Raw genomic sequence first — 26549 nt, 5'->3', positions numbered from 1 at the left:
TTGACTGGTACTGTATATAATAAGTATAATGTTTAGAAAATGTATATTTTACTGTCCCCACTCAAAAACAAATTACTTAAATACATGCAATGTCGTCCTTGAAACATTTCATTGAAATAACTGTAGAATTTCATTAATTCCTACGAGGACTGCTCCTTTTGAGGAGTTCCAATATGGCCGAATGTTGACTTCAAAGCCATCTTGCTTTCACAATTTACCATTTGGTAAACAGCATCCCCGGTAGGCTACTGCAGCCTCAATCTACTCGTGATATCATGTTATGTTTGAATAAGTGTCCTTCAAACTGTTTGCTTGGTATGATTTGTAGCTATTGTCTCTATCTGTGCATCCCACTCAGCTTTTCTACCCGAAAACTCGCGATACCGTAAAGTGTTATGTATACACGCAGATAAAATTCAGGAGACTGATGCGCGGATGGCTTGGCAGCGTTTTGCGGGCGTCGGCTCACTTGACAGCAGTCTACTCGGATTAAACATGGACCATTCCATAGGCGAATAAAGAATGCAATTCACCTATAATTGGAAAACCTAATCTGTTGATTTTTAATTCCAAGAACAACAGCAGGCCTATTAGCATCATCTTCAATGCTTCATGTAGCCTATGCTTGAAAGCATTCCTCTTCCGGCTACAGAGACTAGTGAGCACGCGCGTGCTCCGCAAGAGTGAACTGGTGCTGATGCTGAAGAGGAGGCGCGCGCCTCACATGAACGCATCGCATTACATCACTTTGCTACGACGTGATTGGCTGAAGGTCAATGCGTACTTCGCTCGCGAACTATCACAACCATATATCTCGACTCGCACTCGAGATATTATAGCTCTCAAAATTGATTGCAAATATATTTTCGTTTAGTGCCCGTTTTGAGGATGGCCGAGAGCGAGGCAGACACGCCAAGCACCCCGATTGAGTTTGAGAGCAAATACTACGAGTTTGATGGAGTGCGACTTCCACCCTTCTGCAGAGGAAAGATGGAGGAGATCGCCAACTTCTCCCTCCGAAGTAGCGACATATGGATTGTCACGTATCCCAAGTCAGGTAAACAATATTGGCATGTGTTGATGCTATGCAATACGTTAGTGCAGTACCCTCACTGGATGCAGCATGCTGTAGGCTTGAAAATGCAGGGTCTTAGGTGTAGGTCTATAGTTGCTTAACATTTCTTTCGTCTTATTGTGTCGTGTGTAATAAAGGCAAATGTCTCCAGTTGAGTCCTTGTGAGTTTATTATTGCATTGTGTGCTGAGTTTCACTGGCCTATTAGGGAAAGTCGTAAATGTTTACCTCTCTCCAAACATAGCCTGCAGCAGGCTAAATAACTTATCATGGGTACCTTCGAGTTACGTTTAACGCCTGCGCACTTCGCATCAATTCGCTGTTGTCTGTTATCCGAGGATACACAGACAATGTATTGAATTTTTAGGCCTCGGGTTACTGTTTACATCCGTCTCTTCCTGTCTCAACCAGCTTGCTTTGCGCATTGCTGTGTTGGTGCGGACCGGGCTACGCGGTGCTTGAGTGTGACGCACTTGTGTGTTGACAACCTGTGCTGGAGCAGAACTCGCGGCGCGGGTGGGTACTCCAGGTCACGTGACTAGGTGGACGTAAATATCCGTATTCCCTCGAGTTCATTGTGGTGGTAAAATATTTCAGAGACATATAGAGCAATTGTTCCTTTAATGTCTCTAATCTGTCCACACAGCATTCCAGCAGTGCCTATATCTGCATCCTCAGGAGTAAATTATAATTGCAGGAGAGAGAAGGAGAGAAGAAGAGAGGTGGGAACAGTCTGGGTTGCTATGCTCCCTAGGCCTAGAAACAGATGCAGGCTGTCAGTCAGTGATCAGTGATATTGTTCCCTACGATAGTAGCACTGTAAGGCAGTGAATGTTATTTATAATAAGGTTTACATGGATAGAATCAATCCTCTGAAACGCAAATGTCTGGCCCTCCCTCCAGCTATATATATGACCTAAACCCTCCCTGAATACTTGGGGGAAAAAAATGGACCCTCCCCTGTACCCAAAATAAGAATCAAAACAAAGTGGATAGCAGAGAACATGTCTACCATTTACCCTCACTTCCTGGACAGACCAGGGTCTTAGATATGCAGTTTTAGAAATTGTCCTTCGTCTTGTAAGCATAACATGGCAACACAGGAATTTTGATAGCGCACAGGGCTGCAGGCCAGAAGGTTTTGGGTTCGCAGACCACCATGGACAAGAGTAGGGACGGAAAGATCTCCTTCCTAGTAAAAGCATTGCATGAATCTTTCATCGCATAAAAATAACCTTTTATAAACATTTAATGCAATTCTACGCCCTTTTACATATACTGCAGGCCCGAAAGTATGTGAACACCTGCTTATCAACCATCTCATTCCAAAATCATGGGCATTAATATGGAGTTGGTCCCCCCTTTGCTGCTACAACAGTCTCCATTCTTCTGGGAAGGAGGCGGTTTGGAACTCGATAGTGAGTGTAGCAACCGAGGACAGACGAGTTTTACACGCTTCAGCACTCAGCGGTCCTGTTCTGTGAACTTGTGTGGCCTACCACTTCACGGCTGAGCCGTTGTTGTGCCTTTCTACTTTTGCACTCACAGTTGACCAGGGCAGGTCTGGCAGGGCAGAAATTTGATGAACTGACTTGTTGGAAAGGTGGCATCCTATGGTGCCACTTTGAAAGTCTCTGAGCTCTTCAGTAAGGGCATTCTACTGCCAATGTTTGTCTATGGAGATTGCATGGCTGTTTGCTCAGTTTTATACACCTGTCATCAACGCTTGTGGCTGAAATAGCCGAATCCACTAATTTGAAGGGGTGTCCACATACTTTTGAATATATAGTGTATCTTAGAAATATAACTATGTTCTGTGCTTCTCAGAGCATGCGCTTTATAGGCTATGGATCATTTTATTGAGACCACACTAAATAGCCTATGATGTTGCCTGCCCAGTGGAGAATCAGAGATGAAGGGAAGCATTGGGCACACATCGATACATAGCCCAACATGCAACTCATTCTAAAACACAGAAATATTGAAATTTCATCAGTTCCAAATTACATGACCCACCCCTGGACTAGATTAAAAAAAAAATACTAAACCCTCCCTTTGACTGAAATTAAAAAAGCATGACCCTACCCCATTTTCCTCCAGGTAACCATTCTGTAAATTTGGATCCCGAGTGACGCATTAGTCTAAGGCACTGCATCTCAGTGCAAGAGGCGTCACTACAGTCCCTGGTTCAATTCCAGGCTGTATCATTTCCGTCCATGATTGGGAGTCCCATAGGGCGGCGCACAACTGGCCCAGAGTTGTCCTGGTTTGTCCTGGGTAGGCCATCATTGTAAATAGGAATGTGTTCTTATCTGACTTTCGTAGTTAAATAAAGGTTCAATAAAAATATATATAAATAAATAACATGCCATTTATAGGGTTTGGAGAGTGGAACGTGAACTATCGGAAAGTTAAGACTAGATAGAGACAGCATACAGGCGCTATTGAGGGAGAGAACAGTCCTTCCACGTGCAAGCACACCTAGCCACGAATCTTCCTCAATCATGTCCATGTTGCAATAGGCTCAGGCCCATCAAACAGAAGGGCGGGAGATGCACAATTCCCCAATGTCCACAATGCTTTTGCTGAAAATAAATGTTCATTTTTCAAGTCCTGGTAAAATATGTAGTTGGTAAAGACATTGTGCACAGGTGGACTGTAGGCTTGAGGCAGTATACCGTATATACTGTATAACGGGGTATTTGGAAATAGAAACTGGTTTGCTTTTCAATATAGTCAATACCATTTGTAGCAACTTTTTAAGTAAATACCTGCTACCTAACTTCTGCAATGCATTAGGAGATAAAGCAGATCACGTTCTTCATTTCACCTGTCACATTATTTTACATTATGAAGCTTCTCAAAGTTCCCCAGAATGGTTGAGCCAGTCACGTGTGTGTTTGTAAATAGCACAATGGGAGAAAGCAGGAGCAGGTGAGTCCAGCTGTGAATTGACAGGGGTCGCGTTTTATATTCAAAGTCAACAGTGTTTTTTTTGCTTCAACAGAGTGATCAGGGACCAGGGACGTGCAACTATAGTTTTCCTTCGCAGAAAATACATTAGCGCAGTACATTCAACAGAAAATAGCTTAATATTCATCGGATGACTGCAGAAGTGCGCCACTATTTGGCTGGCAGCCACACAAGTAAATGAGTTTACAATGAAAAAGCAAGATATTTTTTGCAAAAACAATGCATGTCCATCATTTCTAATGTTTATCATAGATATAATGTAGCCATCTACACTTCCTAATGTTTTGATTAAAGTTCATCTTGAGTTTTACCTGAGAAAGGTGCAGAGAAAAGTACCTGAGAAAAAAAGCTACATTTCAGTCAGAGCGCTGTCAAGTGATAGAATGCCCATTTATGAATTGTCTTCCTCGCGGAGAAGTGTAACTGAAGGACAACATTTGTCTGACTCCGAAAAGAAATTACAAAGAGAAGCATTTTAGATTTGTGAAAATATAAAACACAGCAAGAGATATCTTACGTGTTTTATCTTTTCTTCCTGCTGTGAAAAAGTAAGAATTCTGTGTTAAAGCGACCTTTAAGTTTACCTAGCTAGTTATCTAATTAAGTTAATGAATTAATAAGGTGAGAGAAATAGTGATTTCTCCCTGCTATTGGGATCACTATTGAAAGGTTTCAGTGGATTCAGCTTTAGAATGTCAGGCCGAGCCTGTTGGGTTGGCCTGACAGGCTCGGCCTGACAGGCTTGGCCTTCTTCTCTGAGTAGAGCAGGCAACCCCAGACAGACACAGCTTGTATACATGCTTCTTCAGATCAGACAAGCATGCATCAAAACTTTGTTCATTTGTACAATGTCTCTCGTTTACATTCGCTTGTAAATGTTCAAACGCACCAAAAATAACATTGAGTATCTCCTACCGATACAGTTGAAGTTGGAAGTTTACATACACCTTAGCCAAATACATTTAAACTCAGTTTTTCACAATTCCTGACTTTTAATCCTAGTAAAAATCCCTGTTGTAGGTCATTTAGGATCACCACTTTATTTTAAGAATGTGAAATGTCAGAATAATAGTAGAGAGAATGATTTATTTCAGCTTTCATTTCTTTCATCACATTATCAGTGGGTCAGAAGTTTACATACATTCAATTAGTATTTGGTAGCATTGCCTTTAAATTGTTTAACTTGGGTCTAACACACATTTATTGTGGAACTGGGATTCCTGGGAGTGCATTCTGATGAAGATCATCAAAGGTAAGTGAATATTTATAATGCTATTTCTGACTTCTGTTGACTACACAACATGGCGGATATTGTTTGGGTTGTTTTGGTCTCTGAGCGCCGTACTCAGTTTATAGCATGGTGTGATTTTTCCGTAAAGTTTTTTTGAAATCTGACACAGCAGTTGCATTAAGTAGAAGTGTATCTGTAATTCCGTGCCTAACAATTGTATCTTTTATTAATGTTTATTTTGAGTATTTCTGTAAATTGACATGGCTCTTTTTTATGGCGGTTTTGGAGCAGTGGCTTCTTCCTTGCTGAGTGGCCTTTCAGAATATGTCAGTATAGGACTCGTTTTACTGTGGATATAGATACTTTTGTACCTGTTTCCTCCAGCATCTTCACAAGGTCCTTTGCTGTTGTTCTGGGATTGATTTGCACTTTTCGCACCAAAGTACATTCATCTCTAGGAGACAGAACACGTCTCCTTCCTGAGCAGTATGACAGCTACGTGGTCCTATGGTGTTTATACTTGCGTACTATTGTTTTTACAGATGAACATGATACCTTCAGGCGTTTGGAAATTGCTCCCAAGAATGAACCAGACTTGTGGAGGTCTACAATGTTTTTCTAAAGTCTTGACTGATTTGTTTTGATTTTCCCAGGATGTCAAGCAAAGAGGCACTGAGTTTGAAGGTAGGCCTAGAAATACATCTACAGGAACACCTCCAATTGACTCAAATGATGTCAATTAGCCTATCAGAATCTTCTAAAGCCATGACATCATTTTCTGGAATTTTCCAAGCTGTTAAAAGGCACAGTCAACCTAGTGTATGTAAACTTCTGACCCACTGGAATTGCTATACAGTGAATTATAAGTGAAATAATCTGTCTGTAAGCAATTGTTGGAAAAATGACTTGTGTCATGCACAAAGTAGATGTCCTAACCGACTTCCTAAAATGAGAGTTTGTTAACAAGAAATTTGTGGAGTGGTTGAAAAACGATTTTTAATGACTCCAACCTAAGTGTATGTACACTTCCGACTTCAACTGTATAACTTTATGAGCTGGATTGCCTGACATTGCCTGACATGGAAATTCGCAAATTCTTTGAATTCTGGTAGCAGATGCCCATTGGTATGTTTTTACGTTTTTGCCGCCCCCCTTGTGTACTAACCGGTTATACCGTAAATCATGAAATGAGAGAAAGACGGTTTGACGATATGAAAAATCTGGGAACCGCACTTTGTTTATTTATTTAACCTTTTTTTAACCAGGTAGGCTAGTTGAGAACAAGTTCTCATTTACAACTGCGACCTGGCCAAGATAAAGCAAAGCAGTTCGACACATACAACAACACAGAGTTACACATGGAATAAACAAACATAAAGTCAATACAGTAGAAAAAAGTCTATATACCATGTATGCAAATAAGGTAAGATAAGGCAGGTATAGGCCATAGTGGCGAAGTAATTACAATATACCAATTAAACATTGGAGTGAATGATGTGCAGAAGATGAATGCGCAAGTCAAGATACTGGGGTGCAAAGGAGAAAGATAAATAAATAAATACAGTATGTGGATGAGGTCGATGGATGGGCTATTTACAGGTGGGCTATGTACAGGTGCAGTGATCTGTGAGCTGCTCTGACAGCTGGTGCTTAAAGCTAGTGAGGGAGATATGAGTATCCAGCTTCAGTGATTTTTGCAGTTCGTTCCAGTCATTGGCAGCAGAGAACTGGAAGGAAAGGCAACCAAAGGAGGAATTGGCTTTGGGGGTGACCAGTGAAATATACCTGCTGGAGCGAGTGCTACGGGTGGGTGCTGCTATGGTGACCAGTGCGAGGGCCAAGCGAGGGCCAGCCAACGAGAGCGTACAGGTCGCAATGGTGGGTAGTATATGAGGCTTTGGTGACAAAACGGATGGCACTGTGATAGACTGCATCCATTTGTTGAGTAGTGTTGGAGGCTATTTTGTAAATGACATCGCCGAAGTCGAGGATCAGTAGGATAGTCAGTTTTACGAGGGCATGTTTGGCAGCATGAGTGAAGGAGGCTTTGTGCAAAATAGGAAGCCGATTCTAGATTTAATTTTGGATTGGAGATGCTTAATGTGAGTCTGGAAGGAGAGTTTACAGTCTAACCAGAAACCTAGGTATTTGTAGTTGTCCAAATATTGTAAGTCAGAACTGTCCAGAGTAGTGATGCTGGACGGGCAGGCAGGTGCGGGCAGCGATCGGTTGAAGAGCATTCATTTAGTTTTGCTTGAATTTAAGAGCAGTTCGAGGCAACGGAAGGAGAGTTGTAATGGTATTGAAGCTCGTCTGGGGGTTAGTTAACACAGTGTCCAAAGAAGGGCCAAAAGTATACAGAATGGTGTCGTCTGCGTAGAGGTGGATCAGAGAATCATCAGCAGCAAGAGCAACATCATTGATGTATACAGAGAAGAGAGTCGGCCCGAGAATTGAACCCTGTGGCATCCCCAATAGAGAATGCCAGGGGTCCAGACAACAGGCCCTCCGATTTGACACACTGAACTCTATCAGAGAAGTAGTAAGTCGATGAATACGGCTGCGTATTGTGTGTGGCTGAGTGTGGCTGAGGTGCACCCATGACCAGCTCTGAAACCAGATTGCTTAGCGGAGAAGGTGCAGTGGGATTCGAAATGGTCGGTAATCTGTTTGTTAACTTGGCTTTCGAAGACCTTAGAAAGGCAGGGTAGGATAGATATAGGTCTGTAGCAGTTTGGGTCTAGAGTGTCTCCCCCTTTGAAGAGGGGGATGATCGCGACAGCTTTCCAATCTTTGGGAATGTCAGACGATACGAAAGAGAAGTTGAACAGGATAGTAATAGGTGTTGCAACGATTTCGGCAGATATTTTTGGAAAGAGGGGTCGAGATTGTCTAGCCCGGCTGATTTGTAGAGGTCCAGATTTTGCAGCTCTTTCAGAACATCAGTTATCTGAATTTGGGTGAAGGAGAAATGGGGGATGCTTGGGCGAGTTGCTATGGGGGATGCCGGGCAGTTGACCGGGGTAGGGGTAGCCAGGTGGAAAGCATGGCCAGCCGTAGAAAAATGCTTATTGCACTACCCAAGTGGACAGTCAATACTCACTGTTCGCCTGTCCAACAGCCAAGGGCTTAACTTTGTGTTGTTGGGGGGAAGGGGAGAGATCAGATGATTTTGGCTATTCAAATGATGTAATTTCTCATTAAGTTAAGAATATCATTCTGTATCTTAGGGCTAGTGTAATCATGGTTGTGCCTCTTTAACCAGCTCTGAAGGACTTTGTCGTCTTCTGCCTTTTAAAAGTTCCTAAAGATTTTCATGTTCTTCCTCATGACCTCTTAAGGCCTCACCCTGTCTTGCGAAGAACGTCACTGAACCTACAATTCTGATCCCGTTTACTACGGGAACGTTATTTGTCCAAAAATGAAAATACTGCCCCCTAGTCACAAAAGGTTAAGGCCTCACCCTGTCTTGCGAAGAACGTCACTGAACCTACAATTTTCAGTAGCTTCCTCTTCTTGTCTGGCTAAAGCAGTAGATAACTGTGAGTCCACAGGGTTTGATTTTTGTGAACTCTTTTAGCATGAGCTGAAAACTTCTCAATAGTCTTCTTCCAATTTCTAAAGCCTGGTGCTAGCTAAGGTTAGCTAAAATTGCCAAACTAGCATTGCTGCATTCAGTGTAAAACTATACTGCACAAAAATATAAACACAACATGTTAAGTGTTGGTCCCATGTTTCATGAGGTGAAATAAAATATCCCAGAAAAGTTCCATACACACAAAAAGCATATTTCTATCAAATGTATTGCTCCAATTTGTTTACATCCCTGTTAGCGAGCATTTCTTCTTTGCCAAGGTAATCCATCCACCTGACATGTGTGGCATATCAAGAAGCTGATTAAACAGCATGATCATTACACAGGTGCACCTTGTGCTGGGGACAATAAAAGGCAGGGTCTGAGTTTTTGCCAAAGCATGACCTCTTATTTAAAAAAAAACTTTAAAGAGGCACTGTAATGCAGCCAGGGGGAATCTTGAAACCACTTAGCTTGAAATGACAAAAGTATGTCAGCTCACGTCTGGATTACAATAAACTTGTGATGTGGTTGGTTTGACTTTGTGCTGGTGCTGATGTCGATAACTTATATTTGTTCGGTGGCTCTGCCCCTGTCATCTGTGCTCAACTGGTCCCTGAATTGTGGCTCAGTCCCCTTCAACAAACATGACAAACAGTGTCTTACTTTCTATTGCCAAAATAGATGGGACTTTCTATTGCCGAAATATGAATAAACTTAAACAATAATACATCTACAAAGCATGTCTTATAGGACTACATTTAAATATTTAATTTGTGTGTTCACCATTGTTTCTTCACCACTACACTCCAAATTCTCACCTGATGACCTATTCGTCCTCTCCCTGCCTCAACATGGGCAATGCTCTCTCTCTCTCGCTCTCTCCACTGACTGTCTCTGTCCCCTGCCATGACAACAATATGAAATCAGAATCTAGGCAACAACTGTTTTGTTTTAGCACTTGGACTTAGTCAGCAAAGATGAGGAGTTGAACTGACAATGTAAATTGCTGGTCAAAGTGCTTTACCAGACTGCCTTATAACACAAATTCCAAGTACTCAGCTGATGACCCGTTCGTCCTCTCCCTGCCACAACATGGGTGGTGCTCTCTCTCTCACTCTCTATTGCCTGTCTTTGAACCGTGCCAATAATAATTTGACCAAATACCATTATATGACAAAAATGGCTTACCTGAACAATGATGGGGATAACTTATTAACATGAATTAGATTCTGATTTATTAGCTAAATCATTTATTTACTGTCTGGCAAAATATGTGTAGCTAGCTAACGGACTACATATTACCAGTCCATTATGAATTGTAGTGTAGTGAGCTAGCTAGATATGTAGCCATTCCTTCTTTTACAATTCTCTGCAAAAAAATGGCATGTCCTTTTCTTGTCTTTGGCATTGGTACTTCCATTAGGAGCACTATCTACTTTTTCACAAGGTTTAACACGGACTCACTGAGTGCTGCTCACCTGAAACTGCAGTGGAAAAAAAAAAGGGGAAGATCCAGATACTGTGCTGGCTTTGGTGCTAGGTTAGCTACCTACCTAGCTAAGGTTAGCTAGCCAAAATAGCCAAACTAGCATTGCAGAATTCGGTATAAAACTATACTGCACAAAAATATAAACACAACATGTTTAGTGTTGGTCCCATGTTTCATGAACTGAAATAAAATATCCCCGAAATGTTCCATACACACAAAAAGCACATTTCTCTCAAATTTTGTGGAGCAATTTGTTTACATCCCTATAGTGAGCATTTCTCCTTTGCCAAGATAATCCATCCGCCTGACAGGTGTGGCATATCAATAAGCTGATTAAACAGCATGATCATTATACAGGAGCACCTTGTCCTGGGGACAATAAAGGGCCACTCAAAAATGTGCAGTTTTGTCACACAGCACAATGCAACAAATGTCTCAAGTTTTGAGGGAGCGTGTAATTGGCATGCTGACTGCAGGAATGTCCACCAGAGCTGTTGCCACTGAATTTAATGTTAATTTCTCTACAATAAGCTGCCTACAACATAGTTTTAGAGAATTTGGCAGTACGTCAAACCGGCCGCACAACAGCAGACCACGTATAGCATCATGTGGGCAAGAGGTTTGCTGATTGTGAACAGAGTGGCCCATGGCGTCGGTGGGGTTGTGCCATTCATCCGTCCCCATCACCTCATGTTTCAGCATGATAATGCATGGCCCATGTCGCAAGGATATATACACAATTCCTGGAAGCTGTAAATGTCCCAGTTCGTCAATGGCCTGCATACTCACTAGACATGTTACCCATTGAGCATGTTTGGGATGCTCTAGATCGACGTGTATGACAGCGTGTTCCAGTTCCCACCAATATCCAGCAACTTCACACAGCCATTGAAGAGGAGTGGGACAACATTCCACAGGCCACAATCCACAGCCTGATCAACTATATGGGATGGAGATGTGTTGCGCTGCATGAGGAAAATGGTGGTCACACCAGATACTGACTGGTTTTCTGATCCACGCCCCTACCTTTTTATAAGGTATCTGTGACCAACAGATGCATATCTGTATTCCCAGTCATGTGAAATAGATAGATTATGGCCTTTATTTCAATTAACACATTTCCTTAAGAACTATAGCTCAGTAAAATCGTTGAAATTGTTGCATGTTGCATTTATATTTTTGTTCCGTGAAGATCATTTGGGGTGTGAGGTTGGTAACAAAAACTATAATGGTGTATTTTGGGCTGTGAATTTTCCCCTCATTGGTATAATTTTACGTTTAGACAAACGACTGCCCATTTACTTATTCCTCTTGATTCTCTTATTCTCTCCTACCCCCCCCCCCTCTCTCTCTCTCTCTCTCTCTCTCTCTCTCTCTCTCTCTCTCTCGCTCTCTCAGGTACCAGTCTCCTTCAGGAAGTTGTGTATCTGGTGAGTCAGGGAGCGGAACCAGATGAGATTGGTCTGATGAACATCGATGAGCAGCTTCCTGTTCTGGAGTACCCTCAGCCTGGCCTAGACATTATACAGGTAGGCCTACAGCACTGAGTATTACTACTGTCCTGGAGTACCCTTAGCCTGGCCTAGACATTATACAGGTAGGCCTACAGCACTGAGTATTACTACTGTTCTGGAGTACCCTTAGCCTGGCCTAGACATTATACGGGTAGGCCTACAGCACTGAGTATTACTACTGTTCTGGAGTACCCTTTGCCTGGCCTAGACATTATACAGGTAGGCCTACAGCACTGAGTATTACTACTGTCCTGGAGTACCCTTAGCCTGGCCTAGACATTATACAGGTAGGCCTACAGCACTGAGTATTACTACTGTCCTGTAGTACCCTTAGCCTGGCCTAGACATTATACAGGTAGGCCTACAGCACTGAGTATTACTACTGTTCTGGAGTACCCTTAGCCTGGCCTAGACATTATACAGGTAGGCCTACAGCACTGAGTATTACTACTGTCCTGGAGTACCCTTAGCCTGGCCTAGACATTATACAGGTAGGCCTACAGCACTGAGTATTACTACTGTTCTGGAGTACCCTTAGCCTGGCCTAGACATTATACAGGTAGGCCTACAGCACTGAGTATTACTACTGTTCTGGAGTACCCTTAGCCTGGCCTAGACATTATACAGGTAGACCTACAGCACTGAGTATTACTACTGTTCTGGAGTACCCTTAGCCTGGCCTAGACATTATACAGGTAGGCCTACAGCACTGAGTATTACTACTGTTCTGGAGTACCCTTAGCCTGGCCTAGACATTATACAGGTAGGCCTACAGCACTGAGTATTACTACTGTTCTGGAGTACCCTTAGCCTGGCCTAGACATTATACAGGTAGGCCTACAACACTGAGTATTACTACTGTTCTGGAGTACCCTCAGCCTGGCCTAGACATTATACAGGTAGACCTACAGCACTGAGTATTACTACTGTTCTGGAGTACCCTTAGCCTGGCCTAGACATTATACAGATAGACCTACAGCACTGAGTATTACTACTGTCCTGGAGTACCCTCAGCCTGGCCTAGACATTATACAGGTAGGCCTACAGCACTGAGTATTACTACTTCCTGATCCTGAATCACTTGCTTGTAAAACAGACAGGTACAGTTAACCAAAACACTCAGCCCACCACATGCAGCACCATATTTCAATGCAAAGCAAGAAATGGATTAGGTGTTTTTCTGCTCCTTGTTTTATACCGTCTCTGTTCCCAATGTTATGATGATGTTTCCTCTATGTTTTCCCAGGAATTGACGTCTCCTCGTCTGATCAAAAGCCACCTGCCCTACCGCTTCCTGCCTACAGCCATGCACAATGGAGAGTCCAAGGTTAGAGTACACTTCAATTGGTTTGTATAATGTTTCCATGTATTCAATCCTAATTGTCTATGTGGTTCTCCTGTAGGTGATCTACATGGCGAGGAACCCTAAAGATCTTGTGGTGTCTTACTACCAGTTCCACCGCTCCCTCAGAACCATGAGCTACCGCGGAACCTTTCAGGAGTTCTGCAGACGCTTCATGAACGACAAGCGTGAGTGTCAGAGTTCAGGGTTCACCACCCCCCAGGTGTGCAGGGGGTGTCGACACTGGACTACTTTTCTTAATGATTATGTAGGCAATGAGTAACTGATCAGGCCAGGTTGTGTGAAGAGGGAAGAGAAAGCCTAGTCACCTGGGGAAACTCACTTAACTCTCTCCACCTATATATCTCTCTCTCTCCCCTTCTTTTTATCTCTCTGTCTCATAGTGGGATATGGTTCCTGGTTTGAGCACGTGCAGGAGTTCTGGGAGCATCGCATGGACTCAAACGTCCTCTTCCTGAAATATGAAGACATGTACAAGGTAAAAAACAAACTCTTTCCTCCTCGCTCTCTCCCTCCATCACTCATCTATATCTACTGTCTACCATATATCTAACTAACACCAAACCTTACCAGAACCCCCAGCCTCTATCCTAGAGGTACAGTGAGTAGTCAGCCGCTAAAACCCACCACAAGATAATTCTGGAAGCCTCTAACAAGCCAAGTTTGGCCCTGCTTTGGGTGGTCCTGCTCTATCCTATCCCAAACCAATGTCACTGTAACTTTACCCATACCACCTAACCCCTATGATAATCGTACCACCCTCAGAGCTACGTGGCAACCAGAGTTCCGGTCTGTGGAACATAACTGTAACTGTACTCTCACTGGGGCAGAAGGGGGCCAAATCAATAGTGTTTGCTGTCCCAAAGGTCCCTGCAGGGCTGCATTGCACAGAAACACACACACACACACCACACACACACACACACACACACACACACACACACACACACACACACACACACACACACACACACACACACACACACACACACACACACACACACACACACACACACACACACACACACACGGACACAAGCACGCACGCACGCACGCACGCACGCACGCACGCACGCACGCACGCACGCACGCACGCACGCACGCACGCACGCACACACACACACACACACACACACACACACACACACACACACACACACACACACACACACACACACACACACACACACACAAACACCTGCCCAGAAACACAGCATGTTCTTATTAGGAATAATTTGCAAACACAAACATTTATACAGTATATACACTAGCAAGCCTTCCAAGACGTGATCTTATTCACTATCACTCAAAGTGACTATCAGTGTTACAACATAGTTACAGCATTGACACTGTTGGGGGCAAGTAGCTCATGAAGCCTACCTTTCTTAGGAAGAAAACAGGTTACAGTTTCTCTCAATCGCATACAAGCATTTTATTTTTAACGTTGTTGTCGACTTCCCAAATAGAGTTCAAAAGACAGAGAACTCTGTGGCCTTTTGCAAAAGACTGAATGCGTTTTAGCAAATGTAGTTGCCTCCTCAAAACATAAATATATCCATCAAAATGACCATAAACCGTCAACATTCCAGATTGATTGAAAAAGAACACAACTGCCTGCAAAAAGATAAACGCTACCATACTTATCTATTGAGTCCCAGCGGACAAAACAGAAAGTTAGTCTGTCTAATAAAAATCCAAGTAGATCAATACATTTTCTTTGCAGTCACTAAAAAGGAAGTACAACTATCAAAAGGTGCAGAATTATGGGCTATTACTCTCCTTTTATGCATATTACACCAAACAATTTCATGCACAAATATTATTCCTGATAAAAAAATAGAAGAAATAAGCACATTCATCGGTATCATCACATTGCAGTTCCATGTATTCAATACAAAGGCTAGTTTGCTCGTTGCTATATAGACTTTCCATTGGTGCGCAGAAACACTATCCGCAAGTTTCCTCCGACACATTGGTGCGGCTGGCTTCCGGGTTAAGTGAGTAGTGCAGCTTGGCAGGGTCGTGTTTCGGAGGACGCGCGGCTCTCGACCTTCGCCTCTCCCGAGTCCGTAGGAGAGTTGCAGAGATGAGACAAGACTGTAACTACCAATTGGATATCACAAAATTGGGTAAAAAAAATAGATGAATAAATGCAAGTAAAAAAGGTGAATACAATGAAGGAACACAACTATGTACAGGCCTCAATCATCACCAGAGAAAAGCTCTTTCAAAGTTCACAATGTGGAAGATGATGACTTATGGTTAACCCAACTTCATGCTCTGCATCCCTGCATGTCAACAATATTGTAACAATTAGACAGTCCCCATTTCCTCGATCTTTCCATACACTGTTATTATATTGTACATGGTATGACACTGATGGGCTGGTTTTGTCAATGGGTGGGTGTAGCCGGTGCATGGAAGTCAGGCGCAGGAGAGCAGAGATGAGTGGACAAAGCACTTTACTCAGGCAATTATTAAAACAGGACGCAACCGCGTCACAAAAACAAATGCCCAAAGAACAAGTGAGGCAGCACAAAGTACACACAACCAAGTACAAAGTACCGGCTGCCACAAAGCACAGGTACACAACAAAACCCGGGGTACACCAGCCAGAAGTGTTTTGTGCAGTAGAATTTACTGATGGCCAGAAACAGTGAAAAACAATTGCACACGTTTCTCTTCTGACGAAAACAATGCGTTATATTCCAGGAACAAAACTTAACAGTGGCTTTTGTGTTCACTGATGACAAAAGTTGGTCTCAGAAATGCAAGTCAGTAACTAAGGCAAGAACATGATCAGACGTTCTGTAAAGATATTTGAGCGTTTGACCATTGCTGTTCTGCTGTAGGCACGTTTCAACACAGATCCAAAAATGGCTCGTGCGCAACTGAGATGAACAGTAACATGTGTATCAAGGGTATTTGCTGAGCAAGTGTGTTATATAAGGATAAGAAAACTTCTGTTTCTATAGAAAGAGAAAAGGGAACTGCGGTCAAAGTTTATAACCGTCCACATAGGCAGACAGAAATTCAGCCTCTTTATAGCAAGGCAATGAAACTCCAATGTATAACCGCTTGATAACGCATAGAAGGATCTGTACACGTGTCTAGATGACATAATCAGATGTTCGGAGTCAGAGTTCAACCCCCGCTCTGTCTGAGATGTAGGGGAGAGTGGAGTGAGTTGAGCCGCTTTTTACATTCAGCATCACTCCGTCAAGGGAGAAATATAGTATTCTTTCGAACAAAGATTTTTTACATAGATTTCAGGATGTTGTGTATCCCTGGAAATAATCAGAATACTTGTAAACATTACAGTTTCGAAAACATAGCTTGTCCAAAAAAAGGGGTCTCTTGGCTCAATTGACCTCATACTCCCGGGTAAGTTGTGCCAACAGAGACCTCTTATTTCGGACAAGCGGAACAGGGTATGTTAAGACGCCTACAAATGTCTGTACTGAATTAAGTATTACCACTACTGTTTTAAAACCATGTCTATATTTATTTTCCAAACAAAATTCAACATAATTACTTTTTGTCTTTTATTCATTTGAAGCATATTTTAACACAGACTTAACACCTAACAAACATGTTGTACTTCTTACCACTGTTAACTCATATCCCAGCGGTAATGCCTTATATTTTTGTTCAGTATATTTTGTCAAATGATACATTTTGCGTATGGTTTCCTAGAAACAAGAAAACCATACCCCTTTGGCTCAACTTACCCCACTCCCCCTATAAATACAGCCCTTGTCACAGTGGTGTGACAGTGGTGTGACTGCGTTGTGTGTGGAATAGAATGCACTGCAACCCGCCTATTAAGAAGACATAGCTCATAGGTCATTTCGAAGTGATAAGAAGAGATAATTTGGTACAGTCACCTCATAAATGATTGGCACTCTTGATAAAGATTAGCAAAAAATACTGTATAAAATAAATAATACAAATACTGAGCTATATGGTCTACTCCAAAAAAATGTATTATTTTATATTGCTCAGAGAAATAGATTTTGTTTAACAAGTAATTTCTCAAAAAAATACGTAATTGTCTAAATTATTGGCACCCCTAAATATATATATATTTTTTATTAATCTGCATTAACATTCAACTTTTTAAATTTAGTCTCAGCTGGAAGCGCAATCAGCAGTAGCAACGATAACAAAGCCGTCTCCCCACCCCTGGTTTGGGTAAAAAGCTGAGGGATGGGGCTGGAGAAATGTCACCACTCTCAAATTCATAGGCAAAGCTATGGATGCAAGGACTGACAGTCCATGCTATCAAAATTATATTTTTAATCATGTTTTGGAGCAATATAGTGTTTGTTAAAGATGTATTTGTTTACAAAAAAAAGTAAAACAAGTTTATATATTGGTGTCTGATGGAATACGGCAGTTGAACTAAGCCCATGAGGCATTTCAAAATTATATTCTTCAATAATCAATGGGTACATACAGTGGGGCAAAAAAAGTATTTAGTCAGCCACCAATTGTGCAAGTTCTCCCACTTAAAAAGATGAGAGGCCTGTAATTGTCATCATAGGTACACTTCAACTTTGACAAACAAAATTAGAAAAGAAATCCAGAAAATCACATTGTAGGATTTTTTATGAATTTATCTGCAAATTATGGTGGAAAATAAGTATTTGGTCACCTACAAAAAAGCAAGATTTCTGGCTCTCACAGACCTGTAACTTCTTCTTTAAGAGGCTCCTCTGTCCTCCACTCGTTACCTGTATTAATGGTCCCTGTTTGAACTTGTTATCAGTATAAAAGAGACCTGTCCACAACCTCAAACAGTCACACTCCAAACTCCACTATGGCCAAGACCAAAGAGCTGTCAAAGGACACCAGAAACAAAATTGTAGACCTGCACCAGGCTGGGAAGACTGAATCTACAATAGGTAAGCAGCTTGGTTTGAAGAAATCAACTGTGGGAGCAATTATTAGGAGATAGAAGACATACAAGACCACTGATAATCTCCCTCGATCTGGGGCTCCACGCAAGATCTCACCCCGTGAGGTCAAAATGATCACAAGAACGGTGAGCAAAAATCCCAGAACCACACGGGGGGACCTAGTGAATGACCTGCAGAGAGCTGGGACCAAAGTAACAAAGCCTACCATCAGTAACACACTACGCCGCCAGGGACTCAAATCCTGCAGTGCCAGACGTGTCCCCCTGCTTAAGCCAGTACATGTCCAGGCCCGTCTGAAGTTTGCCAGAGAGCATTTGGATGATCCAGAAGAAGATTGGGAGAATGTCATATGGTCAGATGAAACCAAAATATAACTTTTTGGTAAAAACTAAACTTGCCGTGTTTGGAGGACAAAGAATGCTGAGTTGCATCCAAAGAACACCATACCTACTGTGAAGCATGGGGGTGGAAACATCATGCTTTGGGGCTGTTTTTATGCAAAGGGACCAGAACGACTGATCCGTGTAAAGGAAAGAATGAATGGGGCCATGTATCGTGAGATTTTGAGTGAAAACATCCTTCCATCAGCAAGGGCATTGAAGATGAAACATGTCTGGGTATTTCAGCATGACAATGATCCCAAACACATCGCCCGGGCAACGAAGGAGTGGCTTCGTAAGAAGCATTTCAAGGTCCTGAAGTGGCCTAGCCAGTCTCCAGAGCTCAACCCCATAGAAAATCTTTGGAGGGAGTTGAAAGTCCGTGTTGGCCAGCAACAGCCCCAAAACATCACTGATCTAGAGGAGATCTGCATGGAGGAATGGGCCAAAATACCAGCAACAGACTTTCAGAAAACGTTTGACCTCTGTCATTTCCAACAAAGGGTATATAACAAAGTATTGAGATAAACTTTTGTTATTGACCAAATACTTATTTTCCACCATAATTTGCAAATAAATTCATTAAAAATCCTACAATGTGATTTTCTGGATTTTCTCTAATTTTGTCTGTCATAGTTGAAGGGTACCTATGATGAAAATTACAGGCCTCTCTCATCTTTTTAAGTGGGAGAACTTGCACAATTGGTGGCTGACTAAATACTTTTTTACCCCACTGTATAATGAATTCAGAAGTCCAAGAATGGATGTAGCAACTGCTGATTAGCCCTTTAAGGAACTGTATTGTGGCCTTCCATGGCTTCCTGTTTCACTGGGGTGTAAAAATTAGGTAACATGCATGTAAAATGCCAATGATTTTGGAGGAGACTAAATATAGTTACTATTTTATTTGAATTTCTCTCTCTCTCTCGCTCTCTCTCTCTCTCTCTCTCTCTCGTCTCCTCTTCTGCTCTCTCCCCTCTCGCTCTCCAGGACCTGGGGACATTGGTGGGGAAGCTGGCGAGGTTCCTGGGTGTCTCGTGTGACAAGGCCCAGCTGGAGACAATGGTAGAGAGCTGCAACCAGCTCATAGAGCAGTGCTGCAACTCAGAGGCCCTCTCCATCTGCAGGGGTGAGACCCTCTCCATCTGCAGGAGGGAGCGAGGGGGGAGGGATGGGGGAGAGAGGGAGGTAGAGAAATAGAGGGGGTAGGGAGAGAAGGAAGGGAGAGAGGGAGAAAGAGGGAGCAAGAGATATGGGGGAGTGGGAGAGAGATAGGGAAGGACAGAGGTAGAGAGCGAGGAAGAGAAAGAGAGGGATAGAGGGAAGGAAGAAAAACAACACACACACACACACACACACACACACACACACACACACACACACACACACACACACACACACACACACACACACACACACACTGTACTTTGTGTACTGTATTTGCTAAACTGATGTGACCAGACTCCCTCTAGCCCCGTTCATGGCTTTGCTGCTCGTATCATATACATTGTTTAGGCTACTATAAGACACTCACAAGCCTAGACACAAGCATGCTTGCAGTGCATGACATGGTGTACTCGGATAGAAGAGGGGGAACAGAGAGGGAGAGAGGGAATGACAGAGAGAGAGAGACAAAGAAAGAGGATATCAGAGCGGAGTGTGTGAGCCTCAGCCGTACATCAAAATACAGAAACCTGCTATGTGTCCACTGCTGTATGCATACGGATGCACACTCTTCAAAGCATATCGAATTTGTTTATATGGCTTTATAGCTGTGCTAACCCTGGGGGAGTGTATGTCTCGGCTGGCTGAGGATGAGTCAACCTATACCAGATTTGTATGTCGGCTATGAAGAACAGTTACATAATATGCGTTTGTGTGTAGTCTATATCTTTAAGCAATGATCCAGGGCCAGTTTAGTTGTTTGGCTCATAATGGTGAAGGTTAGCACTGGTTTGCGGAAGGCTGATCCTGGGTCTGTTAGGGGCAGAGAGTAACTAGAGCTTTATTGTAGCAAACCACAGATCATGAATCAGATGTACATACCCCAGCAGTAACATACACTTTCAAAGGAATTAGGGAATATCGTACTCTGGACCATTCATTAAGGGCATTTCCATTCACTCCTATTTTTGCTCTAGTAATAGTAGTAATTACATAGTAATTACAGCTCAGTGATTTCTGGCACAAGGAGTTGAACCTTACTGATCAGTTTGGAAATCCATTCACATTTGTTGTACTTTTTTTGCATTATGATTTGTGAATGTCATTTTAATATAATTATGATTCCATTTTTCATGTTGATTATTGTTGATTTTTGTTATGTTGTTTTTTCTTATGATTTGTTGTCAGATTTGTCTTGTTTTCTCCATATTCTGTTTCTTGTAGTGCATATGGACCCTAACCTCTGACCTGGTGCTGGTCTAACATACAGCTCTGAGCTAATAGGGCCATAAACACACATTCCTATACACACTACTGGAGGACAGGTGAGTCCATGTCTGTAGACATACATAGGCCCAAAATGATTGGCACTCTTGACAGATGAGCAAAAAAGACTGTATCAAATAAATAATACAAATACTTATATGGTGTACTCCAAAAATTGGGGAAATTATTTTATGGTAATAGCATTTTTCAGAGAAAGAGATTTTGTTTTACAAGTAATATTTTTTTCTCTCAAAACGATAGGGGTCAAAATGATTGACCCCTGATTTCAACACCTTTCTATACCTCACCTTGTGCGGTTATCGGCCCTGAGCCTTTTTCTCAAATGTTTTATGAGATTGGAGGACACATTTGGAGTGATCTTGGACCATTCCTCCATACAGAATCTTTCCAGATCCTTGATATCCTTCATCTGTGCTTATGGACGGCCCACTTCAATTCAAACCACAGGTTTTCAAGTCCAGAGACTGAGATGGACATTGAAAAATGTTGATTTTGCTGTCAATGAACCATTTCTTTTTGGATTTTGATGTGTCGTTGGTGTTATTGTTTTGCTAGAAGATCCACTCGCGTCCAAGTTTCAACCTTTTTTTTTGGCTAAAATGTCCTGGTACTTGGCAAAGTTCATGATGCCGTTGATCTTAACAAAGGACCTCGGAGCAGTGAAAGCAAAATAGCCCTATAACGTCAAAGATCCACCACCATATTTTACAGTGAGGATGGGGTTCTTTTCTGCTTATACACCCTTATTTCGACCCCAAACTGGTATGCGTGGCCAAAGAGCTCTATTTTCATGTAATCTGACCATAGCACCGGCTCCAATCCAAGTACCAATGCCATTTTAGCAAACTCCCGGAATTGACATTCGTTGGATAACTTGAAAATAGAGCTCTTTGACTACTACGCACACCAGTGGTGGGTTTGGCGCCTAAATAAGGATCCAAAGCAGAAAAGAACCCCATACTTGGATGTACGGGATGACGTCGCATTAGATAGCGCCCGCTCTACGAGCTGACAAATTCTGCTATTTTTGTGTTTTCTTATGCTGATCGTAACTTTTATTGTGCATAATGTCTCCGCCATCATTTCCTATGGCCGAAAACGTGTTCAGAACAGCGATCACTGACCTCGATTTGGATGAAGGTTTCTGCTTCAGCGAGTTGGCAGCTCTAGATATTCTGCACCCTTGGTTAAGAGTAGGGGGGAGGGGGGTATGTCTCTTAGTTAAACAGCTGCTGGTGCGCGCTCTCTAATGTTAGTCTCAAGTTTTTGCTCGCCTGAGTTGGAAGACCTCATAAGCCGCAGACCGTGCTATTTACCAAGAGAGTTTTCATCTATATTTTTCCGACGCTGTCTGTATACCACCACAAACCGATGCTCTATGACAACTTCCAGAGGGACGCACTTCTCCTGGCCTGTGATTTGAATGCAGGGAAACTGAAATCTGTTTTACCTCATTATTACCAGCATGTCACCTGTGCAACTAGAGGCGACAAAACCCTTGATCACCTTTACTCCACACGCAGAAATAGATACAAGGCCCTCCCTTTGGCAAATCTGACCAAATCTCTTGTCTTCCTGATTCCTGCTTACAAACAGAAACTCCCAACAGGAAGTACCAGTGACATGCTCAATACGGAAGTGGTCTGGTGCTAAGTTACAGGACTGTTTCGCTAGCACAGACTGGAATATGTTTCAGGACTCATCCGATAACATTGAGGAGTTTATCACATCAGTGGCTTCATTAATAAGTACATTGATGACGTCGCCCCTCTTCAGTGACCCTTACGTACAGAGCATTCAGAAAGTATTCAGACCCCTTGACTTTTCTCACATTTCCCAAAATGTTGTACGTTCTTACGTTACAGCCTTATTCTAAAATGTATTAACTGTATTAAATCGTTTTTTCCCCCTCATCAGTCTACACACAATACCCCATAATGACAAAGCAAAAACTGAAATATCACAATTACATACGTATTCAGACCCTTTGCTCAGTACTTTGTTGATGCACATTTGGCAGCGATTACAGCCTCAAGTCTTCTTGGGTATGACGCTACAAGCTTTTCACACCTGTATTTGGGGAGTTTCTCCCATTCTCTTCTGCAGATCATCTCAAGCTCTGTCAGGTTGGATGGGGAGCGTCGCCGCACAGCTATTTTCAGGTCTCTCCAGAGATGGTCAAATCGGGTTCAAGTCCGGGCTCTGGCTGGGCCACTCAAGGACATTCAGAGACTTGTCCCGAAGCCACTCTTGTGTTGTCTTGTGCCTTTTACTGAGGAGTGGCTTCTACCATAAAGGCCTGATTGGTGGAGGGCTGCAGAGATGGTTGAAGGTTCTCCCATCTCTACAGAGGAACTCTAGAGCTCTGTCAGAGTGACCATCGGGTTCTTGTTTCACCTCCCTGACCAAGGCCCGTCTCCCCTGATTGCTCAGTTTGGCTGGACGGCCTGCTCTAGATAGAGTTGGTGGTTCCAAACTTCTTCCATTTAAGAATGATGAAGGCCAATGTGTTCTTGGGGACCTTCAATGCCCCAGATCTGTGCCTCGACACAATCCTGTCTCTGAGCTCTGCGGACATCATGGCTTGGTTTATGCTCTGACATCTACTGTCAAATGTGGGACCTTATATAGACGGGTGTGTGCCTTTACAAATCATGTGCAATCAATTGAATTTACCACAGGCGGACACCAATCAAGTTGTAGAAACATCTCAAGGATAATCAATTGAAACAGGATGCAGCTGAGCTCAATTTCTAAAAACATGTTTTTGTTTTGTCATTATGGGTTATTGTGTGAGGATTGATGAGGACAATTTATTTTTTAGAATAAGGCTGTAACGTAACAAAATGTGGTAAAAGTGAAGGGGTCTGAATACTTCCTGAATACACTGTATGTACATATCTACCTCCATTACCTCGAACCCCTGCACAACGACCCGGTACTGGTACCCTGTGTATATAGCAAAGTTATTGTGACTCATTGTGCATCTCTATTCCATGTGTTATTATCTTCTACTATTGTTTCTATTTTCACTCTGCATTGTTGAGAAGGGCCGCAAGCATTTAACTTCAATTCTACACCTGTTGTTCACCAAGCGTGTGACAAATGACATTTTGTTTTTTTGATTTGATTTGATTACCTGAAGTAAAATATGCTGTTGTATCTTTGACGTTATGGGGCTATGTTGCTCAATATAACTTGTTGAACAAAATCTCTTTCTCTGAGCAATTGTATTAGTGTAAAATAATATAATTTCCCACACAAAAATATGCGTACAATATAGTTCCGTATCTGTATGATTTATTTCATACGGCCTTTTTTGCTCATCTCTATGGAGGGTGATTTATGGACCTCACTGTACACGGTTGGGAGTCATAAGGAAGCATAGATGGCCTACGAGCTGATCAATACGCAATAAAGAAGGTTTCAAAATGACAACATTCATATCGACTACTGACCACTCCTCTTGGTCATTCGTCTCATTCATAGCTCAAACCGAAGTGATGTATGGTCATGTGACTCTTTCTTCTGTCAGGTCGCGTGGGACTGTGGCAGGACATCTTCACCGTGTCTATGAACGACAAGTTTGACGCGGTGTATAGACAGAAGATGGGCAAGTCTGACCTGACCTTTGACTTCGGCCTGTGAGGACCGGACCGACTGACCACAACGACACGAACACGGACTTCCACTCCTCCTCCTGCTGCCTAAACACCGTACACTCCTCTGCCTCTCTTCATCACTCAATAAATCAATCAATCAATGAATCAATCAAACAATCACGTTTTAGATATATTGTATAATGCTGTATGAATGCTATGGTGGGGAATCATAAGTCAAGTATAGAGTATAGAGACCCCCATGACTGCCCTTTGATACAGAGCAAGTGTTCCGTTTTAGCTGTATCCAGGTCAGTTCCTATTTGACCTAGTCCTTCATTTTAGCACACGTTTTTCACTTTCAGTACATTACATTACATTGCTTGTTTGTTACAAAAAGGCTTTCAATGGGCATTAGCTTAATCAGCACTAGACTTTTTGTATCAACCTTTCTTGCCGAGGTGAATGGGGAATGTGTGTGTGTGTGTGTCTGTCTGTGTGTGTGCGTGTGTGTGTGTGTGTGCGCGTGTGTGTGTGTGTACATGCTCATGTGTGAGCAAAATCACAAAAATGACACATCACAACTGCCTTTCATATCAGTTCTGTTTGTTTATGCTGCTAAAGTGATGCCTTTCTCTGTCCTCAGACCCATAGCCACCTATAGAGTTACTGTACCACACTGAAACAACAGAGTATCCCTCCATGTTACCAGCATTCTCTGTGTGCTCTCCCCCAAGTACATGTAGCCCCTTTTCTCTTCCATTGCTTGCGTCTCTTTCTCTCCTCCTCCTCCGCCTCCTCCCTGCTGTAAATGCCCCCAGAGAGACCAGTAGACCCCCAAACCCCCATCCCCTCTGCTCTGCTGGACACTTGTGAATGTCTTCATTGATGTGGATGTAACAACCTCAACCCCTCCCACAGGCTCAGTTCTGTGCTTAGGACATCCCTGTTTTATTCTCTCTCTCTCTCTCTCTGTTTCTCTCACTCTGTATCTCTCTCTCTCTCTCTGTATCTCTCTCTCTCTCTCTGTTTCTCTCACTCTGTCTGTATCTCTCTATCGATTCAATTGGCTTTAGATACATGTGTTTACATTGCCAAAGCAAGTGGAATAGACAATAAACCAAAAGGGAAATAAACTCTCTTGTCAGCTTTTTCGCTCATTCTCTCTGTTTACGACCGTTGGCAATCCTGCTGCAGCCCATCTCTTCAAGGGTAATGTGGTGTACTGTTTGTTTGGTTTTTATATGCCTGTAGGGTTGTCCTAACCTGGGCATAATGCATCGTACTTTACATGCTTGCTTGATGGTTTATTAATAAAGTTATGTCTAGAGGACAATTGTGTTGTGTGTGATGTCTTCAATGCACTTGCATTACTAGCTAGCAATTTTGAGTCAAGGTATAAATGTTGGTACTTCCGTTGACAACCTCTCTCTGCTCAAGCCACGTGGTTCCCTCTCAACTGTTGCACACTCAAAACGCTCACCTCTGGTTGAAGCTCGTAGTCCACACCTACTATTATCATATGCCGTAGCTGTTATATTTGATTATTTGAGATTCTTTTTTGAATGAAAAGCGCTATAGAAGTTGAATATATTATTATTATTTGTGTTATTACTTCAGTAAACTATAAGTTAACACTAGGTCTAACAACCCTAGACATCGACAGTATCCTTATCACTAACCACTCGACGGGGGGTGTTTACTGTTGAGTGAGGGTCTACTAATCTGGATGAAGAATATTTAGCTTGAAGTAGAGGCAAAGGCATGATGTGAATTCCTGACATAACTTCTATCCAATCATAAACAATAGCGGGAGGAGTCTGGAACTATAGAACGGTGCCGATATATCTCTATGACAACCACAACGCGTTCTCTGCGCTTCTACGAAGCTCTCCAAAGAAACCGAGGGAAAACTCAGGTCAGACTCAGAGAGCAACAATTTCAATCGATCCAGAGCTACATGACATAAAGAAAGA

The 26549-nt window shown here is 42.5% G+C and overlaps 1 protein-coding gene across 2 annotated transcripts; it reads left to right on the top strand.

Moving 5' to 3' along the window:
- The first annotated feature begins 442 nt into the window (after positions 1 to 442).
- Positions 443 to 25903, top strand: LOC118392371 (sulfotransferase 4A1). Of its 2 annotated transcripts, XR_008062881.1 has the most exons (8): positions 443 to 1057; positions 11743 to 11873; positions 13105 to 13185; positions 13262 to 13388; positions 13605 to 13699; positions 19514 to 19652; positions 20912 to 21012; positions 24510 to 25903. XR_008062881.1 is itself a non-coding variant. In XM_052460207.1 (7 exons), the coding sequence occupies exons 1-7, from the start codon at positions 889 to 891 to the stop codon at positions 24620 to 24622; spliced, it is 855 nt and encodes a 284-aa protein (XP_052316167.1). In that variant the 5' UTR covers positions 447 to 888; the 3' UTR covers positions 24623 to 25903. The 2 variants fall into 2 exon arrangements, 1 of the variants encoding a protein (XP_052316167.1); XM_052460207.1 differs by lacking the exon at positions 20912 to 21012 and having other exon boundaries at positions 447 to 1057.
- The last annotated feature ends 646 nt before the right edge of the window (positions 25904 to 26549 follow it).

Source organism: Oncorhynchus keta, chromosome 13 (genome assembly GCF_023373465.1).
Source record: "Oncorhynchus keta strain PuntledgeMale-10-30-2019 chromosome 13, Oket_V2, whole genome shotgun sequence".
Lineage (NCBI taxonomy): Eukaryota > Metazoa > Chordata > Actinopteri > Salmoniformes > Salmonidae > Oncorhynchus > Oncorhynchus keta.
This window is presented reverse-complemented; position numbering and strand designations above follow the sequence as displayed.